This window comes from Gouania willdenowi, chromosome 6 (genome assembly GCF_900634775.1).
Source record: "Gouania willdenowi chromosome 6, fGouWil2.1, whole genome shotgun sequence".
Classification (NCBI taxonomy): Eukaryota; Metazoa; Chordata; class Actinopteri; order Blenniiformes; family Gobiesocidae; genus Gouania; species Gouania willdenowi.
Genome location: NC_041049.1, coordinates 44,002,033 through 44,028,015, shown reverse-complemented (window position 1 = coordinate 44,028,015; position 25,983 = coordinate 44,002,033). Strand labels below are relative to the sequence as shown.

The window sequence follows — 25,983 nt, the reverse complement described above, 5'->3', positions numbered from 1 at the left end:
CATCCTCTTCCGTAACAGACTTCCTTCAACCTCCCTGGAGGATTTGAAACAATCCTATCCTGGATCAACCATTCCAAACAGCTGCTGTCAACATTCCCACAAAGTCTGGAATAATTCCGAACCACATGCTCTTCTTCTTCATGCTGGTGCAACGTCACGTGTAAAAATATCACATGGCCTTGTGTAAAGTTATGCTTCACTCCTCAGAAACACTCAAGACATTGATTAAAATAAAAAAATGCTTTACAATGCTTTCATGCCAAGACATTCATCAGTGCTGGAACTGGGATTACAGCTCTGATCCAACAGTGTTTCTTTGGCGTGCGACTATTAGCAGCTAAAAACCCACTGCAGGGTCATGCTGCAAAATACTGTATCAAATGTTTGGCAGTGAGGTTAGATTACAACCTTTCAAGACCTGGAATTTTCCCTTTGATTCAAAATATAATTCAAAAAGGAAAAGGAAATCCAGATCTTCGAAGAAAATAACACTCAGCAGGAAACGAGGAGCTGACTTTTTTTTTTCTTCTCACAAATGTGTCGAGCTCATTATCTGTTAATGCAGACATAGGCAAGTGGTGGCCAGGGGGTCACATGCGGCCCTAGGTCTAATTTTGTGCAGCCCTCCTGTAAATACGTAAAAATAAACAAATCACACAAAAGGACCTCAAAAATACTGAAAAAAAAACACACACACAAAAGGACAGAAATACACAAAAAGAAAAAACAACAAAAAAAAGAAATACACACAAGGACAGAAATACACAAGAGGAAAACAGATATACACAAAAAGACAACAAAATTACAGAAAAATACACAATAGAACAAAATTAAAACAAAAGGACAACTAAAGAACACAACAGTACAACTGAAATTCACTAGAGAACAAAATGGACTGGCACGCTGTCCAGTGTGAACCCCCGCCTAGTGCCCAATGAGAGCTGGAGATAAGCACCAGCAGACACCGCGACCCTGAAAAGAGGAGCAAGTGGGTCAGAAAATGGATGAATTGACAACATAAATACACAAAAGAACAAAAAATGACAACAAAAATACAGAAAAGGACAACAGAGAAAAACTATGAAAAAAAATATGCACAATGTGGCCCTAAGATCAGAGAGTCACATTTTTGTGGCCCCCAGAGTGATGACCGTGTTGCTCATGTATTTTACCCCCAAACCAACATTTAAAACCATAAGGCTGGTGAGTTTTGTGTCGTCTTATCAATGATTTAACACAGTGGAATCAGATGTATTAGGCTTCGCTGCCTTTGTTTCCAGGAGTTTACCTTGAACGCATGTTTGCAGGTATCCACTGATGTCTTTGGCAAACTGTGAAGGAGGTCTATGTGAGGATACGAGCGACCTGGCTCTGAATCTCTACATCTGGATGTGAAAGCAGCTGCAGCAGTCTGCTGTGGAGCTGTGAGGACGACTCGTCCAACATGACCCGGAACAAGCAGTCCTGCTTCCTCCTCAGCTCGTCAGCCACCTGGACCGACGGCCTCCAGGACTTCAGGTTTCCTGTGAAGGTCAAGAGCCGCAGCAGCACCGCTGGAGCAGTGCGCTCATCAAACAGCAGCACCACTGAGGCTGGAGCCTGGTAGAGGAATTACAAATACATCACATTTATTTATTAGCTGTTACTTTAAGTGATGATGGATTTGATTTGTTTAGCCTCACCTGGGCTTGAACAATATCATCCATCATGTCTGGATTTGAGGACAGATTTACCAGAACTTTTAGAGCCTGAACCTGAAATCAAAACATCCAGAGCTTCACATTTAAAAATGACTTCCATAAGCCTAAGTTTTGGCATACGTTATACAGTATATATGTTCCAACTCATAAACTAATTGATACATTTTGATTAACTTTTCAGGAAATGTCGGAAATGGGAAAAGGAACAAATGATACATTTTGGGGGTGATCCGGATCAATATACTGATTCTGGATGAGTTTGAATAATACATAAATCCCTATGTTCAGCTTTTTAAGCCAGTTCCATAACACCTCCTGCTGGTGATTATGCACATTACCATAGTGGGTAAATGAAGAAAAATAAAAATTTGGAAATTAGAAAATAAATAGAGCATCAGTCAGGAGCCTCTGTGCATTGCCACAAATGACACATTGGCCTCTGTAAGACTGGCCTCTAGTGGTGACAGAAAAAACATCCAAGCATGCTGTCAAGACTTTGATGCCCTTTGCTACCACGTACTTGTGTGAAAAATGAAGAAAATGAAGACAAAAATGTATAGAACAAGACTTTGCATGGAGAATGATTTAAGACAACATTGCAGAGTTATGTGCATCCTCTCAGCCTCACACTTCTCATTAAAGTTGTAGCGAGTTTCACAGTCTCAGGGTGATGAAAAGAGATTTTTTTCCTCACAGAAAATCCCAGTAGGCCAGTTAAATAAACCGAGTGATAATTCTAACTTAGATGTTTCATTCATGTTTAGCGTACTGCCTTGATGACTTACGCAGCCTGGCTATGCCACAAACAGCTCAAAAAAGACGGAAAAACTGAACAGAAAAGATGAATGGTGTCTCGCTTTCCTTCACGACGTAACTGCTTATGCTATTCACAAAGAGAGTTACACAAGATCCACGGCTGTCAATCATCGTCATACAAGACGTGAAATCCCATTTTTCAACCTCAAATAACGTATTTAAAACAAACTTCAAAGAAAAATGAGCACTTGAGCACAATGTAGGGTGATAATAACTAATGATCACAGCAGAGTTTAAGTTTGAATAAAAATTGTGATGAGTATTTTAACTTTACAGTTTGACCCACATGCCATCTGTCATTATTGAGGAGGCGGGGTTTATGACCTATACTGCAGCCAGTCAGCAGGGGGAGCTCTAAAAATAAAAGCTTCACTTCCATGGGAGCCTGCGTCATCAATTCTTTTTACAGTCTATGGGCTGAAGGGGTACGGGACTGTGAAAAGGTTGTGAACCTAGGGCCTAAATGATACCAACCTGTAACGCTTCATTGCTCACAACCAGCAGAGACAGTAGAAGTGTGATGGATTCCCTCAGTAAGTGCTGATGTTTGTCTGTGACTGACAGATTGGTCAGTAGCCCTAAAGCACTGAGCTGAAGGTCAGAGTTCACCGGCGACACCTCAATCAGTTCCAGCACTTGTGGCACAAACACCTGTCATGGAAATATGAAGAGTTTATATGCATTTAGATCTAAAATAAAACCTGACGGGAGTTAATGGTCAAAACGATACATGACACTAAGTTGTGTAACTTACCTTTATTTGTTCCTGGTTAGAGATGTTCATACAAAGGTTATTTAAAGCATTTAAAGTCTGCACACGGATCTCTGCTACAGGATCAGAGAGGAAAGCTGCTATGATTGGAATCCCTTCAAACTCCCGAAGCAGATTCTGACATTAAAAAAGAACTTCAGTCAGTGGAAAGAAAGCAACAAAATAATCCAATAACTAAACTTGTTGTCAGTCAATAATGTCCAGCAGCCGATGTATTTCTGGTCCTTCACCTGGTTTACAGTAAAAGCAGCTGCGTTTCCAAGTGTGAGGAGAATTCGACATCTGTCAGATGGATCATTGCTGGTCTGGAGACATGAAAGCAGCATTTTCAGATGTTGTGGCTCCAGGTTGTTGGGCAGCTGAGGGATGGCGCCACCTCAAGGGAAATAATAATAAAATAATACATCTGTGAAGGCTTGAACTAGTCATCCATGATGGTAGGCTTTCCTGGTATTTGCCAACGGAAATTTGATTCTCTTTTTTAAATTCTAATTATAAATAAACAAACAAATGAGAGCATTGGGAAAATATTATATATGCAAACTAAAGCACGCAATTGTGATGTGTGGGACTTAGGGATGTAACGATTAATCGTAAGGCAGTTAAAAATCGATTCATAGGTATCACGGTTGACATCGATACTTTGAAAATTGAAGCGCAGTTCTTTTTTTAAACAGCATATATACATATATATCCTTCTCATCCAAAAGTGTAGGCGGCGGGCAGAATCTGCTGCTACTTTCTTTCTGGCCGCCTTCTACTCTTAAACATATTCATAAATGATTCCTTACCCCTTTAGCACCGAAAGAATATCTGTAATATTACGTGAATATCTGTAAAAGTCACATTTTTCTATTAGCTCTGTCTGCTAGCATAGCATCTCTTCTTTACTGCAAGGATATCTGCATGCCAACCGACCACTGGGTTACCAGCGCCCTCTGCTGGTCCAAACAAATATCTGACGTATATACAGTGCAGACTGTATTTTTTTTTTTTTTAAAGTCCAATTGTTAAGGCACAAAATACATTTTCAGTTGCACTTTTAAAAACAAAAGGAACTATTATGTAGTTTTGCATTGTTTACTATAGAACCAGAATTTAAATTACGAGTCTTCTTCTTCATTTGTATTATTCCTTTATTTATTTCATTCAAGATTTATTTTTAGTTAAATTGCATTGTTTTGAATAGTTTATCAAGGGACTCTTTAGACAATAAAATATGAAAGGAAAATAGTACAGTATTATACAAAACTTTTCCAACAATAGCAACAAAATGTGTTTACAGTGGAAGGTTAAAAAAAAAAAAAAAAAAAAACCTGACCTCAACCTTTCACATTATTATTATTATTATTATTATTATTATTATTATTATTATTATTATTATTTTATTTTTTTAACAAATGATTTATAATTTAGTACAAACTAATGTCCTTATTTGTACTTGAAGATACATATATATAAAATCAAGGACATGTTTCCTTGTATTAGTAATGCTGTATTGTCTGATAGGTAAGTTTCTTATTTGCAAAAAAAAATGCATCAGGAGGTCATGGGTTTGTGTTTGACACACTTCCTTAGCATCAACACTTTTTGATTGCGAGTTACCCTGTGTTCCTCAGTTGAATAATTGATTTTAAATGTATAAAACTTCAGTGAACTAGTAACTGCATGTTCTTGTCCTTACCTGGTGTTGCATCCACTGGTCGAGGACAAACCACATCCAGTCCGGACACTCTTTCCAGCAGGCTCCCCGGCTCCAGTTTTACCTCACTACTCTTCTTTGCCCTCTTAAAGCTGCCTCCACTCAGCAGTTTGTAGATCCCATACGAAGCTCCAGCTCCAGCTATGAGGCCGAGCAAAGCCTTCATGCTGAACCTGCCTCCGTCTCCCATGCTACCGTGTCCCCGGGCTAACAGTATGGTATAACCCTCCCCTGCTAGCAACAGCTAGCTAGCTTCCTTGCTAGCTGGCGTTAAGCTTCAAAACGTATAGAACAAAAACACCGCACGTTTACTAGCGTGATTCATTTGCATACTAGCAGTATAAACAGCATACCGAAATCCAACACAAAGCCCGTCCACACATGCTTAAACCACGCCATTCTTGAACTAAGTGGAAAAGTTTGCAGTCAAGTGTGTTTTGTTTCACTTCGCTCCTCATCCGGGTCATTACATGGTGGCCGAAGAAATCTTTCCCAGAGTTTTAGACACTTTTTCTAATGTTAGTAATTAAACCCTTTTCGATCCACACACACAAAACATTCAAGCTAATTTATGATTTATTTCGTAGGTTTATTTTATTTCTGTCATGCTTATGCTATGATTACGTGTCACTGCGTCACATTTAGCTGCCCAGGAGTGTTGGTTGACTTCATTTGTTGCCTAGCAACGATACGATTCATAGTGGAATCCACGCGCTCAACAGCCGAAACATTAATCTATATTTAAAAAAATAGATAAAAATAACGCAGGAGTCGAAACATGGCTGATTTAAACATAGAATATGTTCTTAAACACAACCTGCCTCAACTTTACAAGGTAAGGTGTAAGAGTTAATGTGTGGCATTGTTTAAAACTTGAAGTGTCAATATTTTTTGAGCATATGGGGCCTAATAAAAGCAAAGATACAAATAATGTAAATCTTACAATAAACGTATGCTCTGTATTGTTAAATCAACTCCATAAACCATCTGTGTTACTTCATCATGATTTTTTTTTTTTTTTACAGTGTGTGCATTTGAAATAGTCATGCAATTACCTGAGATTGACTAAATCATCCAACTATTGGGAAATAAATGGGGTGAGACGATACAATATGACCTTTTCCACTCAATAGGAATATAAAACATAACGTCCTCGCACTTGAAAACTCTCGGCCTGACATTTGAAAAATCCTCAAAATATTAACTGTCACGAAAAATAATGTACATTGATTTATTGTGACCAAGCTAAGCGCTTCAGTGAATTTATAGTTGGAAATGGTTCATACATTACATTTATAATACCGGTAGGGGAATAAAACATTATTAAATATGATTACTCACCTGTTTATGCATACATCTTGATTACGTAGTAGTTTCTGTGACAATATATAAGCAACCAATATCTATGAAAGTAAATATATTGATGAAATTGATACGGATAAAAACAATGAAACTCAAATTGAAGTTAGGATCTGTTAACAAATGTGTCTGTGAAATGTTTACCTGACATGCAGTGTAATAGTATTAATTATCAACATAGTGCACAGGTTGCTTGCAACATGGTTCCTAAGCCCAAATTTTTATTGTTTTATTTTGTTTGATGAGAGGATTACTCATACACAAAATATGAACAGTTTATCAAGACAGCTAATTTGTAATGCTGCAAAGTCATTGTATCGCAGACTGTTAGAATCAAGACTGTGTACAGTACATCATCAACTACCACCTCAGTTCTCTCCTGAGGGGTGTTCCATAAAGGAGTGTTAACAAACTCTGAGTCTATCCATAAACTCTGGGTCAACATACCCCGCGATGGGAAACTCTGGGTATCTGATTCCATTACAGCTGGTATGAAGTGGGTTAATCAACCCTGAGTATGTAAACCTTGGGTTACTTATGTGCACGCGCGCGATAAACAGCCATCATCAATGGATCAAAGAATACTCAAACTGCCATGACAACCAAACGGAATATAGTGATATATTCACCCTGATATGAAATAAGCCGTTGTTTGATGAATATGAGCCTGTTCTAAAGGTGCGCTCAGTCTTCAGTGATTATAGTGGCTTACATCACCCATAATTAGTCACACTTTTTGGTCGCTTCATCACTTTATTGCTTCAGTGACGTGACGAGCGGTGAATAATATGAATAAAGTGTGTCTGAGGAGACGTGTCAGCAGCATAGGATGGCTGCATAGAGAGTCCTGCTGTTACACTGAATATAAAGACAGTGGCTGCTGCTTCATATCACATCATTTATATTGATTTTTAATGTAATATTGTCGGTAGAGTCATCTCAACGTCCTAAAAAATGTCATAAAAAAAACACTGAAGCGGGACACAAACCTGCGATCCATCGCTTTCAAGAGCAGCGTCACACTTCACTGCGCCATCATACCTTCAAAGATGGGTGAACTACAGACTTAACTGTATAACAATATAAAACAACAATCGAGCCTTAAAAGTTGATTTATTTAAATTATCATCTCCTCCTTTATATTATCTACAGGTTTTTATCCAGAGAACTTTACTACAGACGTCAGTAATTATTTTAATGCAGATCAACCTCTCAGTGACTTTCACTTAATGATCTACATCTACAATGTTATAAAGAAAATTACCGTTATCACAACAAAAAAAAAAAAAAAGACGTAAAGCAACACAACATTAGTAATGATGTGAACACGTCTGTGGTGTGTGATGTTACTAATGTATTTCAGAGAAAAGTGTTAAGGTTTATTAAAGTGTTAAGAAACGGTGTTCAGGTGGGCGGAGCCAGGTAGAAACCCAGGGTTTCTTTGATAAAACCTGCCAGTTTAGTTCAGGACAATGTTGCCATGGTAACATACTCAGAGAAGAACATACCTCGCTTTTTGTAATGGGATACTCAGAGTTTCCCTTATTTGAGCCTGAACATACTCAGAATTTGAACATAACACGCTTTATGGAATACCCCTCTGGTCACAATACTCCAAGAAAACAAGCACAAGTAAGCAGTTTCCATATCCTTACAGTATCTGTAAAGATGCAAAACAGCTATGATTGATTTTTCATACAAAACCATATTTATTTTCTAATTTCATTCTTCTTCTCATGATGTAGGAAAACATGATTCCCTCGACGGAAGACCCTTTTGATGATGTTTATTTAGGAGTAGATGGTAAATTGTACAAAAGATGTGTAGTGTTGTAACTAGTGTCGACATTCCTGTAAAATTCAAACACCAATGTGTTGTTGAGGTGAACCATTAACTAATAGTACCCACAATATGTTTCATGATTCACAAACTTAGACCGGTGTAGTTGCCCCAGTGTTATAAATTCAGATTTAGACTCACCAAAAATAGTCACTTTTTTTTTTAAATGCAATTTTTTTTCATCCAAATTTTTTTGCCACTAATCAAGAGCCCTGATTGAATGTCATCTTACAGCAAAGCATCAATGGTCCTCCTTTTCTTCTTCCTTTTTTTCAAAATCCTCAAAAACGCAGTTTTTTTTCACCAAACAATGTCTGACTGGAAAATGGTCTACATCAGGGGTTCTCAACTGGTCTCACCCTGGGACCCACATTTTGCCACAGTCATTAAATCATTACCCACAGTTTTTTTTTAGAATTCATTCAACCAAACAAATTTAGTTTTTCAAAAATAGCTGTTGAAAGCACACATATATCTTTTTTAAAACATAAATCTATATTTTCCTGTGCAACATGCATTTCACAGCATGCCTGTCAAAAGAAAAGTTTCTTTCAAAATAAAAGACAAATCCTATTTATTTATTTTTGACCAGCCCTCCGCAACCCACCCAGTACAGGTCCACGACCCACTTTTGGGTCCCGACCCACCAGTTGAGAATCACTGTTCTACATTACCTAGAATCCCCATATTAGTACCAATGTTTTGATGCATGAATTGTTGCTGGGTTATGAATTCAGCTTTACACCTACATAAAATATCAGAGTTCAAAAATAGAGACTTGGAAAAAAAAAAAATTTCCAATTTGTTCGTTAAAAATTATCAGATTGGAAAAATTTTACCACTAATCTAAAGCCTTGAGTGAATGTCACCTTACAGCAAGGTATCAATGGTCCACCTCCTTTCCTTCTTTAAAATCAGTCCACAAAAAAAAAAAAAATCAGTCCGCAACAAAGTTTTTTTCAAAATCCTCAAAAGCGCAGTTTTTTCGCCAAAAATTGACTGAAATTTTTTTTTTTATTACCTGGAATCCCCCCATGAGTACCAATGTTTGGTGTGAGAATGGTTGGTGGGTATTGCATTAAAAGACCTACACCACTCTACACAGACAGGCGATAAACTGATAACCTACGACCAAACTTGGCCGATGGTAATAAAAACCCTACCTACTGTATCTGACATGTAGATTTTGTGTTTGTTTTAAAGTAAATGCACCCCCAGTAATATCACTCATTCCCTGATACGTCTTATAACGTGTTATTATTGAAATATCTTGTACGATATATGGTCCAACCTTTAGTAATAAACTATGCACTAGAAGGAATTTTGTTTCTGAGAGTTTCTTACAAATTTAGCTCAATTTAAGGAAAATAAACTTTTAAATGGTAATAACAGCAGTTTAATTTCCCACTTAAGACAGTGGTTTCCTACATCTTCTGGATCATGAACCACACTTTGATGTCAAGAATTTCTGGTGACCCCAAAGACATTTTCCTTTTAAGAAGTTTTTGATCATGTTTGTTAAACTGTGTTCCAAATTATTAGTGACAAGTTGCACCAACTTAGATATTTTAATACCACATTTTATTTGAACTAGATGTATAATTGAGGAAGTGAAACTACAGAATACAGTTCAAGATAATGTGTTTTAAAACTATTTCTATTCAGCAGTTTGTGTTTTTTTTTTTTTTTTTTTTTTTTTTTTTTTTAATTGCCAGACATTTCAGATGACCTCATTTAAATTCAAGCCGACCACACATGGGGTCATAACCCCAAGGTTGAAAAACACTGAGATGAGTTATAGAGGTTTGTGAATGAAAACTAAACTAGATTAATCTCTTAATGACAAATTACGCAACACAAATTCCACAGGATTTTTCTGCTCCAGCTCCCCTATGTTATAAACCTGGGCCATTCCTGACCCAAGCCCACATTGTGCATCTGGCTTTAAGTCAGCTGGAATTCAAGAGAAATATAACTGGTAAATTATCAATGGATTAACTCATTTCCATGTGTTTTGACAGGCCCTGCTGACAGCTTCTTGCCTGTCATGTCCCAATGACCCTGTACAGTTTCTGAAAAACACTCTTGTGGTTTTCCAGGGGAACGACAACCTTCAGGATGTGGACTGGTATGCAAACATTCCCACTTTCCTTGTGATGAACACACGGTGGCTCACTTCTCTTAACATTTCTCTAACCTTTATGAAGGTGCATTAAACCTCAGTGAGATTAAACAACACTTTTGCAAGTTACAAGACTTAAAAAACACCAATCCTCCATTATTAATTTAGTTTCATTGACAGTTGCTCTGGAATATTTAATAGTAATTAGAAATATTTACAAATTATAGGTTGCAAAGTTTTAAGGCATCTCAAGTTGGTCTTTACGTCAACATGGTCATTAAATCTTTGAAACAAAATTAACCTTAAATCAAATTTCAATAATTGTCAACATGCCTGCTTAAATGTTTTGATGTCAGACTTCATATATATAAAAAGCTGCCTCTCAAAATATTCTGAATAATTAGAATATTTGAGTATTCTGGTTTGTGCCAACTTGTTTTAGGCAAAAGTTTTTCACCGATTCAGAGCATCTAGCTGCAAAATACTTCCTGGCAGGCAAGGCTGTGGATTATATGGAGATCGATAATGAGGTTTAGCACCGCACATTATCAAATATCACAAAAACCTTAGATTATAAATTAACTTTGACATGATTTGTGCCACTTAGAGACACTCCTTTATTCCTCCCCAGGTGTCTCTGGATCTGTTTGAGAAGGCGTTTTCAAGCTACAGAAATAAATTATTAAGCCTTTGTTTCAGGTAAGCATGCACAATTATTACATTAAACTCCAATACACCAAATGTTACAATAAAGACTAGTACAAAGCAATACCTGTTTCAGACTTTTACTATTGACACTGGATGAGTAGAGAACATCAGGAACTTCATTTGAAGCTGGAAATCAATCCTACTAAAAAAAAAAAAAAAGAAAAAAAAAAGAGAAAACGTGGACTTGAGTCAGTTTTGGTGTTGAAATTTAAAAAACAAAACAAGCTTAATACTTACTCATATTTGCATGGACTCACTGTCAAGAATGTGGCCTACAAGAGATACAGGATAAACATGAAATTCAAATTAAGACAGATTTTTTTCCAACTTTTTCTATTTAAAATACAACTACGGATTAGTATTGAAAAATAAAGTAATGTGATTAAAAAGCAGAGTTAAGTGAATTCCTACCAGTAACTTCTCACTTGAAAAGACTGTTATTTATCTGCACGTCAGGATTTGGATTTTTGGAGTCTTTGCGTTGAGACGGGGCAACTTTCCAGGGATCCTTTTTGGAGTTCTTGAGAGCCTGCTGATATTGTGCATAACAGGTTTTCGATAGATATGCTGTAGCTCTCGCAAAGCGATTTCTGTTCTTCAGGAGTGCATTTTTAGACAATCGAGTGTTTTTTGGCAGAGCATCATTGGTTTTAGTGCCATCTGTCCATACAACGCAACCTTTAGGTGCAGACTGTAGATCAGAAGGCCAGGAGGCTTGGTTTTTAAACACTTTCTTCTTGTGGGCTGGAAGTCTCTTTTCGTCAGATTCAAGTCTATTACTGACAGAACCATCAACAGAGAAATGTCTTTGTTGAGAAGCAAATGAGCTCTGAGGATTTGTGGTTTCATATGATGCAATCCCATCTACGATTTCTTCTTTTGTCTGGCTGGCCGAATTCAAAACATTAGGACTGTCTCGCTGGTACTCAAGATAATCAGGTTTGCTCAAGACTTGATCAGTACTGGAAGGATTCGAGTAAAAACTGTCAGGCTGCTTTGGCTTTAAAGAATGACTTTGATTATGAGTTTGAAAAGTAACACGTCCCTTAGTCCCCAGTGGCCCATAGTCGTTATTCCTGGATGAGGGCAATGAAGGCTGAAGGTGGTTAAGTGCCAGACTTTTTGATTTTAGGCCATCGGCTGGGTAATACGCTTGAGTTAAGAGGTTTGGCATTTTCCTTTGGGTTGGTATGTAGACTTGAACTTTTGGTACGTATGAACTTAGATCATCATGCTCCAAAAACAGATTTAGTGGTGAAACATTTGGAGAAACTCTATGGAAGACTTTACCTCGTATATAGTCACCTGTTGGGGTTTGAGGTCTCCTCATCAAGTCATTCACATATTTCTGAGTCGTAGGTATAGGATTCTCTCGTGCCGTACTTCGGTAAGGGGTAAAATCCTGGTTTTGGCTAAATGAAGGATTGGCAGAGGATGTATCCTCAGGATTTCTTAAAGATGAGTCCTCCTCATAAAACAGTCTTGAGGGAACATAATTTGGCCTCTTAAATTGATTTTCAGGAATATTGGTGAAAGTGTCAACATGTCTCCCAGGATAATCCAAATCACTCGAGCCATGCACTGTGAGTGGAACATGAGGTTGTGGGTTTAAAGAGCCCTGGTTTGACTCTGGGTTTGCATCCCCATCGGAAAAAACTAGACTCGCTGAGGATCCAGGATCTGGGCCAGAAAGGGGTTTGTCTGGCGTCTGGTCGCTGGCACCTTGTTCACCCCAATAATTACTATTTACATCGTCAGCACGCTGTTCTGTAAAACCGTTGTAGCCTACAGAAGACTCTCCTTCAACATTTTTTATAGTTTCCCGTGCAGTTTGAAAATATCTACTCGAGTCACCTCCTGGTATTAGGTAGGAGCTCTTCATTGCTTCTATAAAGTTCTGGAATTGGTTGATTGTTGGGAAGCTGACACCATTTACAAGATTTTGTGCATGTTGCTTGACAAGTAAACCAAAGGGGTTTGAAAAGCTACTCGAGTGTTTATTTCTCTCTGCAGAAGGAATGGAGGGCCCCAAAAACCCATATCTTGAGTTAGGTTGGCTTTGCACTTGCTCCTCTCTAAGACCAGCAGCAGCAGGGTTAGAGACCTCACCAGGTTTGTAGGGGACAGGTTGTCTCTGAGGAACATAGTTTTGTCGTCTCCTCGCTTGCATTTCATTCTCATAGTTTGTGTTCACTGGTACTTCAGAATAATGCAAGCCAGAGGTTTGCGGGCGCTCATAGGGGTAGTAGTCTCGTGTAGTTTTGTAGCCTGTCAGGAAATAAATTATATAGTATATCTTTGGTCCAGTGAATAAATGATCTTCAACACCTTACCTTTTTGCAGAGAGAGAGAACTGCAGCCCCATAGAAGCATGCAAAGCCATAAGACCCTGAAAAACAAGTATATATGATTTTTTTTTTCCAGGTCCTGACCTACCAGTTGAGAATCACTGATTTATGCTATGCCAACTAGCTGCTCAATACTCACTATAGCTCTATATTCACAATTCTCTCAAGCCAACCTACTCCCACTGATTGCAGAGCTCACAGGTGATTTTATAGAAAGGGCGGGGCCAGCAGTGCTGGTTTGTGATGTAAGAAGCCTCCAAAATGTCACAAACTACCATTCTCAGCCAATTGCAAAATTAAAATTTAATAGCCAGGTTTGAAGTTGGACAAGAATTAAACAGTGCTTCATACTAAATACATTTGTTTTCAGCACTGAAAAAAAACATTTAATTACTCTTTAAAGACTATCAAAAATGTATGAATAAATGCTAGACTAGGTCAGACCGAAGCTTCACAAACAGCTTGTTGTGCATGTGAGTCTGTCATTTAAACATTAACATACCTACACTTTCTCACAGCAGAGCAGGGAAATGTAATAAAAAAGAATCAAGTGTATCATTTACCCAAATTGAAGAGCCATGACTGTAAATTCAACCACAGAGTCCCTTTGCAGCAGTGACAGCAGCTGACTGTTGATTAAAACTACTAGTCCAGACCATTGAAGCTCATGCTTCACCCTTTCTTGCTCCAGAAAACATAAAAGCAGGCAGGGGAAAGGGTAACAAAAGAAGAAAACTGTCTGAGATTCTGCTCCCACTGGCTGTGATTAGGTGATTGAAGGCAGCTGGTGGGTGAAAGATCCAACCAATCACACTGAGGCAGGTGGAGCGCTGCACTTTCAAAGATGAATTAAATATCTATACCTAACAAACACATCTCATGTGCTTACTGTTCACAGATCTGGTATTCTATAATTCTACCATATAAACCAGACATGTTATCACAGCAAGGGCCATAAAAATAGGATTGTCTGAATTCAGGACCACATCATTAGCATTCATCTCAGCATTAAAATAATGACCAATTTGAGCATTAATACAGAAAAAGAACAAAGGGTTTGTGTGTGTTTGTTGTCATTTTGTGTAATAATTTTGTTGTCCTTCCATGTGTGTGTGTGTGTTTTTTTTTTTTTTGTTGTTGGGTGGGTTTGTCCTCTTACCAGATACAGGATAAATCTTTTTTTCTGTAAAGATCTTTCAAGAAACTTTGTCACTTTGTGTATTTATCACTCATTTTGTGTACCTAGGTTGTTGTTTTGTGTGTTTTTGGAGTCATTTTGTGTATTTTTATCATCACTTTGTATTTTACTGTCATTTTGTCTGTTTTGGGGTGCTTTTAGTTTTGACTAAGAATTTGCGTGAGGGCCGCATGTTGCCCCCGGGTTGCCAGTTCCTCCTGATAAAAACAAGTGAGTCAGGTGTTTCCTCAGACAAGCCTTGACACTTTCCCTGGAACATTGTTCACAGGTTGAAGAGGATATTTAGTTTCACGTGTTTCCTTTCACTAATCCATTGTCAGAGCAGTCATTTGCCGACCTTTTCCCCTGTCACTCTCATCTAAAAGCTAAATCCTTCATGCTGACATTCCCAATTATAACACACACGTCAGAAGAAAGATAACTTGATTTATTGCTTTTATTTTATTCTATTAGTGTTGATAACTTAACACCACCTACTGTCATCTTATCTGGGTCCCATGCAGCTTAGTGAATTAATGATGAGTTTTTTTTTTTTTTTTTTGCTGGTGGGGTGACAGGAAGTGGAAGAGCTTCACTGTACAGAGGAATAGCAGCAACCCTAATCCCGATCCTAAAATGGATGTGAGAAATAGCCAACGGGTGACTCTTAACAAGTGGTTGAACTGGGTGAAGTTACACAAAAGCAGAAAGGATGGTAGGTGACTGAATCTGTTTGTTTGTTTGTTGTTGCTTTTTAATGTGCACTATGGGTTTCTCTGCTGCATGGGTGTCAAACTAGTTTTTTAATATCAGTTCAGTTCACTTTAAAAATTCTTGTTACCAATTGTGTAATTTAGAGGACTTTTATGCAATTGTTTGTAGAAATTGCAAGATTTGTGGGTAAATTTGAGTTCTTTCCACAATTTCCAATTAAAAATGACAGCATTCATGCGATATAAACAAGGAAAAATGGAAATTCCTAAAAATATTGTGGAGTTGGTGAATTTGAGATATCTGGACAATTGGATTATTTGGTAATTTACACAAAAAAAATAATGTTTTCTGTCATTTTTACTTTTTCCTGTGGGACGAATTGGATGCTTCAAAGGGCCGGATTTGGCCCCCGGGCCTTGAGTTTGACATGTGCTCAGCTGTGAATGGGCAGCTTCCTTTCTCCTATGTAGTGCCATAGAAAAACATTTACTGTGGTTAAAAAATGCATTAAACTCAAAGCCTTTCCTAAAATCCCACTCTTTCCCACCACACACACCCACTGCTGTGACTCATTCAGTCCCTCTGTCAGCTTCTAGACTCTAGAGGCTAATAATGATCTTCGGCACTAACTGACCTTTTTCTAGTCGCTATCAAGAAACTTGAGAAACTTGTACTTAAGCGTATCTTCACTGCATGGCTTCATGTTGCAAAGAACTCAAAGAGGACCAAAGAGTTTAAGGTATTTATTCATTCTAAGGTCTGGAATCACAAATTATAATACAATTATAATCCGAACTCTGCTTCAGTCTTTCTCACTATTTTGTGTTTTATTACCAACTTTCAGAGATTGGAAACAAGTCATATAAAATATGACGCCCAGGATCACCTGACAAGAGAAAGATGTGATGGGATCTTGATGCTTCCGAGCAGCCTCTCGTTAAAGGTAATTCCTCCACTGTGAGTTCATGTGACAAGTTTACACAAAGTAATGTGTAGATCCTTGTCTCAAACCTGCACTAGCCTATGTCTGAAAGCAGCTGTGTTGATCACATATTATGCAACGCCTACAATGGACTCCACTGTAAACACACATCCAGTCTGTTTATAAAGTCATTTGCAGCACATTATGCTTCTGCTTACACACATTTATGTTCATTTAGATTCTGGACTGGCTTCCAAAGCAGAAGCAGATCTGGCCTTGTTTGCTCTAATGGCTTTCCATCACCTTTCTTTTATAAATAGAGCTTTATCTTCACCATGTTTGGAGATCAGTGGAAGCTTCTTGTTCACGTCACTCTGCTGAAACAACAAAAGCTTGGACTGAATGATCTTTGTGTCCAAAGCAAAATCTGTAAAATATTTCCAACTATAAATGTGAATAAATAATAATTTGGGCATGTTTTCAGCTGTGAAGCTGCAGTATGCTACAATTTGATAACACCTGCTCAGGGCCTTTGCACTGAGGGCCTTTGCTACAAATCTAGATAATTATATCCTGGATTAATCTTCGTTAGTGGGCTTCATCTAACCAAACATTCCCTGTCAGAGAGAAGCTGTCTTACGATGGTCGATCACAACATGCTAATTTAATAATTGGAGCTTCTATGCTCACTCAGATCTGATCCACTTCATAACTTGGTCCCGACCAGGTTAGGTGTTGCTTAAGTTTGAAATTATGAATAATTAAAATCCATAATTCGGACTAAAAACAACACAGAAAAGGCTGTTAATGCATAAAACGGACAGTGCTCTGATCAGTTTCACTTTATTACAGCACACACATTTTCCTATTCAAGTAGACCTATTAATCACACACACTGGGATGAGAGCACATTGTTTCACAGTCTGGAGTATGTTCCTGCTGATGCCGTCAGCCTCACTATAGCGTATGAATGAATGAATTAATTAATTAATGACTTCACTGGTCTGCACATACAAAGACAGGTTTCATCAGCTGACTATAGATCAGTCTATCAGATATAAATCTATATATTTCCTATAGAATGTCATCTACAGTAAATGAAAGGATTGCATCAATGTCTAATATTCTCTCTCCTGTCAGCTGTCAGATCAGATCCACACAGTGACGTTTTATTGGACAACTCGCTTTCTAAGAGAACTGATTGGTGAGGAGGCGGGACTTTAGCACTCGCTCAGATCCTAGCCAGAGTAAAACCTGCTCCCGACCAAGTTAGTAGTTCAGCATAAGTTACCATGGTGATTTAGCTCTGTAAGACGTTAGCGCGATAAATGGTAATCTCGCTTCATAACATAGGCCCTTGGTGACTTTAACATGTTTGGTTTGATGAAACCAGCAACTCTACTCTCTTAAAGAGTAACCAAACCCTGAAACCACTTTTGTCTGCTGAAATGAAAATGCATTTGGGTTTGAAGTAGTGTTGCTGATTGATTCTTGTCCAGATCTTGACATTTTAGTCAAAGTATTTAAATTTGGTGTATTTTGTTTTTTTTAAAAATGCATTAGCTGAAAATGGTGGTTTCTTGTGACGTATTAGTGGCTTTTCACGTCACGAACCACCACTGTTAGCTCCGCCCCTTCTATCGAAACTAACACCTGTGGACTCCTCAATCTGTGGCGAGTAGTTTGCATTAAGAGAATCGTGAATAAAGAGCTATCGTGAGTATTGAGTTGCTAGTTAGCATAGCATAGCTTGTTCTTTGGAGATTGTATAGTATAGACTGCACGTGACTTAACTCCAGGAGCTCCGCCCATAATCAAGGCATTATTTGAATTTCTTTTAGTTACTCTTTAAATATGTGAGAGACTGGGTGAGCACGGGATTCATAGTGAAACCCCAGATCACATTTGGAAAAGCATTGGAGCTTCAGTCCTGTTTGTTATTCTCTGCAACTTAACAATAAAACCTGTGTGTATCCGACCAGCCACTCCTCATCTTCGGCTCTAAATTTGTCTCCAAAAGAAAATATATTTTACCATCTTATATGGTAAGTATTTTACCTCTGCTTAGGATTGTTTGATTTTAACTTAAACATCCCATGTCATGCTGTTTTTCACCCATCTCCATTTGTTCAAAGAACCCCAAAAACATAGTATTTGAAGTTTATTTTCCCAAAATAAATTAGCCTCTGAAAAGTCTACTCGAAAACAGGCTGATTAGCAGCCTACTTATTCATATTCATGAGTGGGCGTGTCTATAGACAGGACACTGGCTTCCCCCTCCCTGCACGGTGATGTAGGGCCAGAGGACAGCCCGCCCTCCTCCCACCCACTCCGTAGCAGAGCTAATGCTGCTTTATAAACACGAGACAGAGCGTGGGGGTGGGGCGTTCACCGGACATACATAGACTGTAGAAAATATATACATAGCACTGCGCGAAGGAGGCTGAAATGCTCACCTTTGTGGGCGTGTTTGTTTAAGTCAATCACAGCAGAGAGCTTCTTTGAGGCGCGGCTTCTCCAGCTCAGTGCTGTGTCAAATTCGTCATCAAAGTGGGAACGCGTCATCATATTTGGAGCGAGGTGAAAGTCACAGTGAGGTGCAGTAAGAAAGGGGCAAATCACCCTCTAGCGATTGAGTGAATCAATGAAAAAAACACTTTGGGCATGTGTATGAAGCCATAATAGCACTTTATGATGTTTAAAGCACAGAAAAGTTGATTTAGCTTATCATGGGCCCTTTAAGGTTGATTACCCTAAAACCGACAATAGAAATGACTGAGGAACAGAAGCAGCTCCAGAGATTAATATCTTTCCTTTTTACAATGAATAAACTATAATCACACAGTCCACGATAGTACCGTATGTAATCCCTGCTGACTTCCTGCCAATAGATCCCACTCTAACTGTTGTTATATGGGCCTGTCAGTGTAGTTTGAATACATTCATTAACTGCTTGGTTTTTTAGATTTTTCAATATTTGGAATTCAGCGATTGGCTGATTTGTTCAGAGGTCTGCTCTTCATGGAAATCTATCATCCAATCAGGCACACTGTGGAGTCAGGTCAGTATTAGGAAACAAGTTGTTTAGACATGTCCAAACTGCTTTTAAAACAGAAAGCAGGTGATCAATTGGCCCTTTTCATTTTAAGATAAACTTTTCTACAAGGAAAAACTGGATCACAGACAGCACAGCAAAGCAGATTCTTCAGAGCTACCGTCCATTTGTGATCCACCTCAACATGAGAGGATGCACGTCCCTGACATGGCACAGCATTAAATGTGTCTGTGAGTGTTGCAAAGTTCTCTTTCATTATTTTAAATCTATGCAGTGAGTATTGCAGTGAAAATAATATCCAAGCCTGTATTGTGTTTTTTTTTTTTTTGTATTTTTAATCAAAAAAACAGCTGACAGAACAAAAAACTTAACCAAACATACAAAAATAGTTTCTCCATCTGATGCAGACTAGCTGATATTGTAAGAAGGTTAAATTGTTAAAGTGGAAAGAATAAGCTTTTGAAAGTTGAACATGGGATTTTATGAAAAAAAAAAAAAAAGGAAAGAAAAAATTAAATTATGAGAGCCGAATGATTTCATATTTTTTGGGTTTTCTTAAGTGGCTCGGCTCCAGCTCCTCCTCCAGCTCCCCCTGCACCTCCAGCGCCGTGTTCAATTGCTCCTGATCTTCTCTGCTGGGCTTTCTTTCATTTGGACATCCTCTGTTGTAGTCGTGCACATATTCCTCCACACTGTTCCCAGCGTGGTCAAGTGGAGCGCGACATATCAGGCCTGAGTGCTTCACTCCAGAATGCAGACGAAGCCAGTACATCATGTAGTGGATGCTGAACAGAAAGACAGTAATCAGTTAAAGCTGCTGGAAAGGATCAGATGATGACGTAGTGTAGCCTCATAGATCATTAAATCAAAATTAATTTGCACTAATAAAAAGATGTAAAAGGTCTAAAATGTTGCTTGAAATACACATGATCTTTTGTCTGCCCCAAAAACTCTGCCAAAGTGACTTTTCAACACATCTCTAAAGTTTTCACTGAAAGTTGCGGCAAATCAATTGCAGATGTTTATTTTTGAGGCCTACAAGAAAACCTCTGATTTTCTCGCAGAGTTAGGTGATCTCACAGGGAATACTGGGAACAAACCAGAATAAAAACTAAATCAAGCCAATAACTGTGCTCCTTATGTGGAGAAGAAACTCAAGAAATCACAGTAAGAATGAAGGAAAAAGACATCCACCATCCTACAATGCTATGTGCTAAACTTCTCTGACAATGTCAATAAGCCGAGTAAAAAAACTATATTTTTCCAAGAAAACTCACTTATAGTCACACATCCATGGATTTCCTCCCAGCTTTAGCTGCGACAGGAAGTAGAGGTCCTCAAGAACCCCATACTGAATGAAATGCAGGCTGTTTTCTGTTAGGTCGAGCTCACGAAGGTGCAGGAGCCCAGACAGGGAACCTGTGTGAGGGAAAAGACAAACTCAGAAACCACGTCAGGTCCATGAACTGTAAAACGGGAGAAACCAGAGTACCTGTGTCGAGGTGCTCCAAGTGGTTCTGACTGAGGTTCAGGGTTCTTAGACTTCTCAGACCATGAAAAGACTTGGTTTTAAGGTGACTGATTGAATTCCGAGAAAGGTCAATTTGAACAACATCGTCCGGAATACCAGTAGGTGCCTCAGTCAGGCCTAGAAAGAAACAGGAAGGTGTTTCAGTTTCTTGAAAGTAGTTTACAGAAAAAAAGACTTATCTTTAAAATAGCCTGCATCTCAACTCAAGTACAGATAGATAGATAGATAGATAGATAGATAGATAGATAGATAGATAGATAGATAGCAGTGACGTGCAGTCAGGGTAGGCAAAGGAGGCAGTGCCTACCCAAGGGTGAATTGATATTTTGATTATTTGTTTTAATTATAATATATTTATAAATTATTATTTTTTTCCATTTCCAATAGCCTACAGTACCTATAAGTTTAAAAGTGTCCGCATTTTGTGTGTTTCATAGCCCAAATTACTAAACAGCGCTATTTCCTGGAACAGCTGCACAGTTTTTTTCACTCCGCTGTAAGGCAGAGGGAGGCCACGCCCCCTCCCAAAGGCACTTTGCTCTTCTGCTTCCGTTCCCATTGCGCATGCGCAGTCAGGTCCCCAAGATGACAACCATTTACGTGCAAAGGCAGCGTAGAGAGCTGCCTTTGGACGTAACCGCGCTATGCTAAATGCTATACGTAAGTTCAAAGTACATTAGTGAATAGATGCCATGTGACTGCTGCTGTTACGTTCTCTAGCTAGTGGGCGGGATAACGCTACAGTCAGGATGACAGTGCTAGAGATGATAGAGAAACTTTTTTTTTGAGGAAAAACGACAGCTTTTAAAAGATGGAGACCAACATCTGAGCTACCAGATCTTCAGCAAAGGTAAGGTCAGAACATGTTTCATACTTTCTACAGTGAATGGAACAAAAGGAAGGATTGGCTTTGTGGATGCTCCTCACTGAGGATGTTCTAAGTTGTTGTTGTTGCCATTTTCTCTGTGTTTCTGTGTTTCCAACACAAACAATGGATGTGCTACGGATGGATGAGATATATCTTGTTGGAGAGTATGGAGGCTATATTAAATAATTGTTTATGTTTCTTTAATTGTATTTATGATGTTGAGTTTGTTAGATGGCTAAATGCTTGTTCATTTGGATCTTATTGGGTTTTTTCTTTCTTATTATGAATTTTATAATTTAATAAGCGCATTGAGATGACTTTGTAGGAAATTGCTTTATACAAATAAAATTGATTTGAATTGAATTAACACTTGACAGCAGAAACATGAAATTGTCATTGGTGGTCTCGATTTGCAACGTGCCTACCCAACCCTAGTGGTCACAGCACGTCACTGATAGATAGATAGATAGATAGATAGATAGATAGATAGATAGATAGATAGATAGATAGATAGATAGATAGATAGATAGGCTTGCCTCGATTGCTGCAATCCATTCGTACTTGAGGGAAAAAGTAGGTGTGGCACAGCGTGGTGGCATCCTGTCTGCGAAAGGGAATGGGATCCAGAGGTCCTGAAGGGTCTGTTTGGTCACCCTGCTGGTCAATGGCTGGGTCGAACTCCTTGCAAAGCATCTCCGGATCAACCTGCTTCAGTTTCGTGTTTTTAAACCTGAGCGGCTCTGCACACCTGATGGAGAAGACATGATGTGTATGTTTGGTAACTTTTCAGGTATCAGTCATTAAGTTTATACACTTATGTGGAGGTAGACTACTCTCACCTGGCATGATTTGCCAAATTACGGTTACTGGGAAGCTGAAGCGTCCGTATGAGACTTTCCATTGGACAGAGACACATCCAGGGGTTGTCATACAAACGTAGGTAGTGAAGCTTTGGCATTGGGATGAGAGCCTCTTCAGTAAGGGTTCCTAGGTGGTTGTGCTGCAGCAGCAGGGTTGTGAGTTCTGTCAGACCCTCAAAGGCTCCGTCCTCTATAAGAGAGATTCGGTTCTGCTGCAGGTCTAGGCTGGTTAATCCTTCATATCCAAGGAAGGTCCCATCTCGAAGGAATTTTATACGGTTACGGGCGAGTAGAAGGTGTTTGGGCAGCTGGGACCAACTGTTAGAGGCAGGGACCACAGAGAGATGTCGATCTTGACAATCCACGAAGACTTCCCCGGCTTCTGTTGATTCAGAACAGCTGGATGGCACAAGCCTGGAGGCCCGGGATCTTCCATGACGGCCAGTACCTCTCACTCTGATGGTTTTCAAATACAACAGGATGAGAATGATTGAATAGCGAACATGAATTGAATGTACAAATTAGACTATAGAGAAGAAAGTACGTACTTGTCTCGTGTCAGCCTGTGTCTCGCTCCTTTGAGGCCTCGGCCCTTTCCTGGTCTTTTCATCTCAATGGAGGGGATCAATAGGAGGAGCAGGGACGCTAAGAGGAGGGGGCGAACCATACGCATCTTGAGCCCGGTGCTGACTATCTCTGCAGAAAGAACAATTTTAATCACATCACGGACCATGAAAATGTGATTGTCTGATCTGAGGGCCTCAATTTCAGAATATCATCTCAGCATTTTGCATTTTTGGTCATTTTTTGAGTGTTTTTGGAGACATTTTTGTTCTTGTTTTGTTTATTTTTCTGTTATTTGTTGTTGTCTTTTGTGTTTTGGGGAGAAATTGTATTTGACATGTATTTTTATTTTCCATTTAGGCAAATTTTTCATAATTTTGTATGTTTTTTTGGGGGTCTTTTTGTGCATTTTTGTAGTCTTTTTGTGCATTTAAATTAGGATGAAAAGACTCCTAAGACTTTTCTGAAGAGGTCCCTAAGACTTAAATTAGGGGCCGCACAAAATGCACATGTGGCCCTGCATGCGGCCCCTAGGTCGCCAGTTGCCTGTTGCTATCTTAAGAATTTAAACAGAAGCAAAACGTTACAGGACAAAGATACACTGTGGTTGACAGATGCTGTTTACCCTCCAAAGACAGCGAAGGACAAAGTAACACGTTATATTGGGGACGTAATTAAAACTTAGGATTCTGATTAATTAAAAAACAATACAATTCCATAAAAGTTTTTCACAGTTTTTATATCAGTTTATGATCTTCTCTCTTTTTAGGTGAATGCAGAAATCTCCAGGAGCTTAATATATCAGAGTGTACCAACATTACGGCAAGTAATTTTTTTAAATAGTGGTAATAAATCTAGTCTATGTAAAATAATCTTTTATTGTCTCACACAAATGCTTTTGGCAATGTTACTTCCACACTTTCTCAATTTAGAAGGATATAAAAGCCATTTCTGGAAAAATGTAAACTAAATACAATCCGTGTTGCCACAGTTACCTTGAAAAAGTAATCAATTACCAATTACTCTTTAAAAAGTAACTTAGTTACTTTTCTGATTACTTGATTCTAAAAGTAGTTAGATTACAAGTTACTTCATTAGTTTAACTCAGCAGCTTCCCCACCGCCTTTACATAAAAATGACAGCCGCTTTTGCAAAATTTCGCTTTAATTAAAGTTACAGTAACATTTTTCCTCTCAATTTTTAAATTTTTTTTTAAAAAAGAAAGCCTTTCTTGACTTCACTTGACATAATTCCTTTGTTTTTTTCAATTATGAAAATAAAATAAAAACTTCCTTACTTGAATTTACTTACTATAGTTACTTTTTTTTAAATGGATAAAATAAAGACAGCCTCTCTTGAAAAAACCTAACATAGTTGCTTTTTTAAAATAACTATAAAAACATCCTTTCTTGACTTCACTTAACATAAATACTATTTAGAAAATAAGATATAAAATGAAGACAGTCTTTGTTTGACCTGACGTATTTAACTGTTTACGTGAGTGTCGCTGACTGCTTAACACGTGAGTTTTCCTCTGAAAACGTGACTCGTTGCATAGGTCAGGAAAATGACAAAAACAGTAACTGCCAGTGACTTGGACAAATAACTTTAATCTGACTACTTGTTTGGAAATAGTAACATGTTAGATAACTCTGGTGAAAAAAGCGGTGATATTAGTGTAACACATTACTGGCATGATTGAATTAACTTGATGCATTCCTTCGATTCCTTTCTGCTACACAAACATCTCTACATTCACATGTGAGTCTGTCTCTCTAACAGGATGAAATGCTTCAGAGGATCGTGGAAGGCTGCTCGTACCTGCTCTATCTGAACCTTTCACGCACCCTGGTAACAAACACAACCCTCAAAGAGCTGTCCAGGTACTGAGTCACTCCAAAATTATACACAACATTTGTTCCTACTGTAGGACTCCAACACTGGCAGAGTATGAGCCGCCGCTTCCAGAAGCATCATTTGTTTGTTTTGTATGAGTTTCTGTTACATTAATAAGTTCCATGAAGTCAGAGCTACAGTATGTGGATGATTCTGAGAAACAGTTGTTCATGCCTTGACAGAGTGATCGTGTTGTTGATAGATTTGTAGCTACAGATGTTTCCTGTCATTAGATTGCTTTCGCTCTGGTATTATAGAAAATACACGTACTGTAAATGTTCCCATAAAAACGTGAATGTTGTGTGAATTCTAGGCTGCTTTTTTATGGCTATGATTGACTTATAGTATATGTTTTCGATTTATATTAAACTTCTTTAAAAAAATTACAGAACAACACAAATATTCTTTGTCAAAACTCTTGTTTGTTTTTACTACTTCTAATTTGCAACAGGAACTGTCTAAACCTCCAACATCTGAGTGTGGCCTACTGCTACAAATTAACAGATAAAGGCCTTTTCTACCTGAGTTTGGGGAAGGGTTGTCGCAGTCTCATCCACCTAAACCTGTCTGGTTGTACTCAGGTCAGTCCGTCGAGACGATCCTTTTGAGTTATTCCTCAAATGTCAGCTACAAAAGATTCCTGCCTCTGGCTGTGGTTAAACCTCTTCTTTATGCTGCCTCCACGTGTCTGCTCTTGCCTGAGTGTTTGCATTCAACCAACACTCAGACTGTGCTGTGAAAGATCTAAACCAAAGAGGGCTGAAGGCATCTGTGGCCAGGAGGAGGTTTCAGGTTTACGCAATCCGCCCTGGCCCACCCACTCACCATTTGTACCCTCCAAAACACATGCATCAAACACATAAAACACGAGCTCTCTTCCAGGAATGTGAATTAGTTTGGTTCCAGATGTATAGTTTAACTTTACAGGGCCCTGAGAAATTGGACCAATGGAGAAATTAAACTACATCCAGGAAAATGATTCAGATTCTACTTTAGACTCAGATTTTCCTCTCCTTTTTTCTTTTTTCTC

At 38.5% G+C, this 25,983-nt stretch overlaps 3 protein-coding genes and 1 long non-coding RNA gene across 5 annotated transcripts in view; 1 reads left to right on the top strand and 3 right to left on the bottom strand.

Annotated features, from left to right (window-relative positions):
- Positions 1–754: 754 nt before the first annotated feature.
- Positions 755–5,448, bottom strand: armc10 (armadillo repeat containing 10). 2 transcript variants are annotated; one of them, XR_003674288.1, is made up of 7 exons: positions 4,973–5,448; positions 3,519–3,664; positions 3,271–3,405; positions 2,991–3,167; positions 1,683–1,754; positions 1,289–1,599; positions 755–972 (listed from the first exon to the last, which is right to left on the bottom strand). XR_003674288.1 is itself a non-coding variant. In XM_028450044.1 (6 exons), the coding sequence occupies exons 1-6, from the start codon at positions 5,178–5,180 to the stop codon at positions 1,345–1,347; spliced, it is 993 nt and encodes a 330-aa protein (XP_028305845.1). In that variant the 5' UTR covers positions 5,181–5,448; the 3' UTR covers positions 989–1,344. The 2 variants fall into 2 exon arrangements, 1 of the variants encoding a protein (XP_028305845.1); XM_028450044.1 differs by lacking the exon at positions 755–972 and having other exon boundaries at positions 989–1,599.
- Positions 5,449–5,690: 242 nt separating this feature from the next.
- Positions 5,691–25,983, top strand: part of fbxl13 (F-box and leucine-rich repeat protein 13) — a 31,816-nt gene continuing 11,523 nt past the window's right edge. The window contains exons 1-12 of the mRNA XM_028449430.1: positions 5,691–5,825; positions 10,210–10,316; positions 10,753–10,840; positions 10,942–11,009; positions 15,122–15,258; positions 15,902–15,996; positions 16,102–16,200; positions 19,145–19,240; positions 19,329–19,464; positions 23,827–23,879; positions 24,840–24,940; positions 25,405–25,534. Of these exons, the coding sequence (XP_028305231.1) occupies positions 5,769–5,825; positions 10,210–10,316; positions 10,753–10,840; positions 10,942–11,009; positions 15,122–15,258; positions 15,902–15,996; positions 16,102–16,200; positions 19,145–19,240; positions 19,329–19,464; positions 23,827–23,879; positions 24,840–24,940; positions 25,405–25,534 (1,167 nt within the window). The 5' untranslated portion in view covers positions 5,691–5,768. The remainder of the gene's footprint in view (positions 5,826–10,209; positions 10,317–10,752; positions 10,841–10,941; positions 11,010–15,121; positions 15,259–15,901; positions 15,997–16,101; positions 16,201–19,144; positions 19,241–19,328; positions 19,465–23,826; positions 23,880–24,839; positions 24,941–25,404; positions 25,535–25,983) is intronic.
- On the bottom strand, positions 13,151–14,106 carry LOC114464833 (uncharacterized). The gene is made up of 3 exons (XR_003674265.1): positions 13,930–14,106; positions 13,352–13,407; positions 13,151–13,286 (listed from the first exon to the last, which is right to left on the bottom strand). It is a non-coding gene; the product is annotated as an uncharacterized LOC114464833 (long non-coding RNA).
- LOC114464830 (leucine-rich repeat-containing protein 17-like) lies at positions 19,544–25,719 on the bottom strand. Its single transcript, XM_028449429.1, has 7 exons — positions 25,475–25,719; positions 23,042–23,189; positions 22,473–22,949; positions 22,170–22,381; positions 20,727–20,882; positions 20,512–20,653; positions 19,544–20,019 (listed from the first exon to the last, which is right to left on the bottom strand). Exons 2-7 carry the CDS (start codon positions 23,164–23,166, stop codon positions 19,752–19,754), a joined length of 1,380 nt encoding a protein of 459 aa, XP_028305230.1. The 5' UTR covers positions 23,167–23,189; positions 25,475–25,719; the 3' UTR covers positions 19,544–19,751.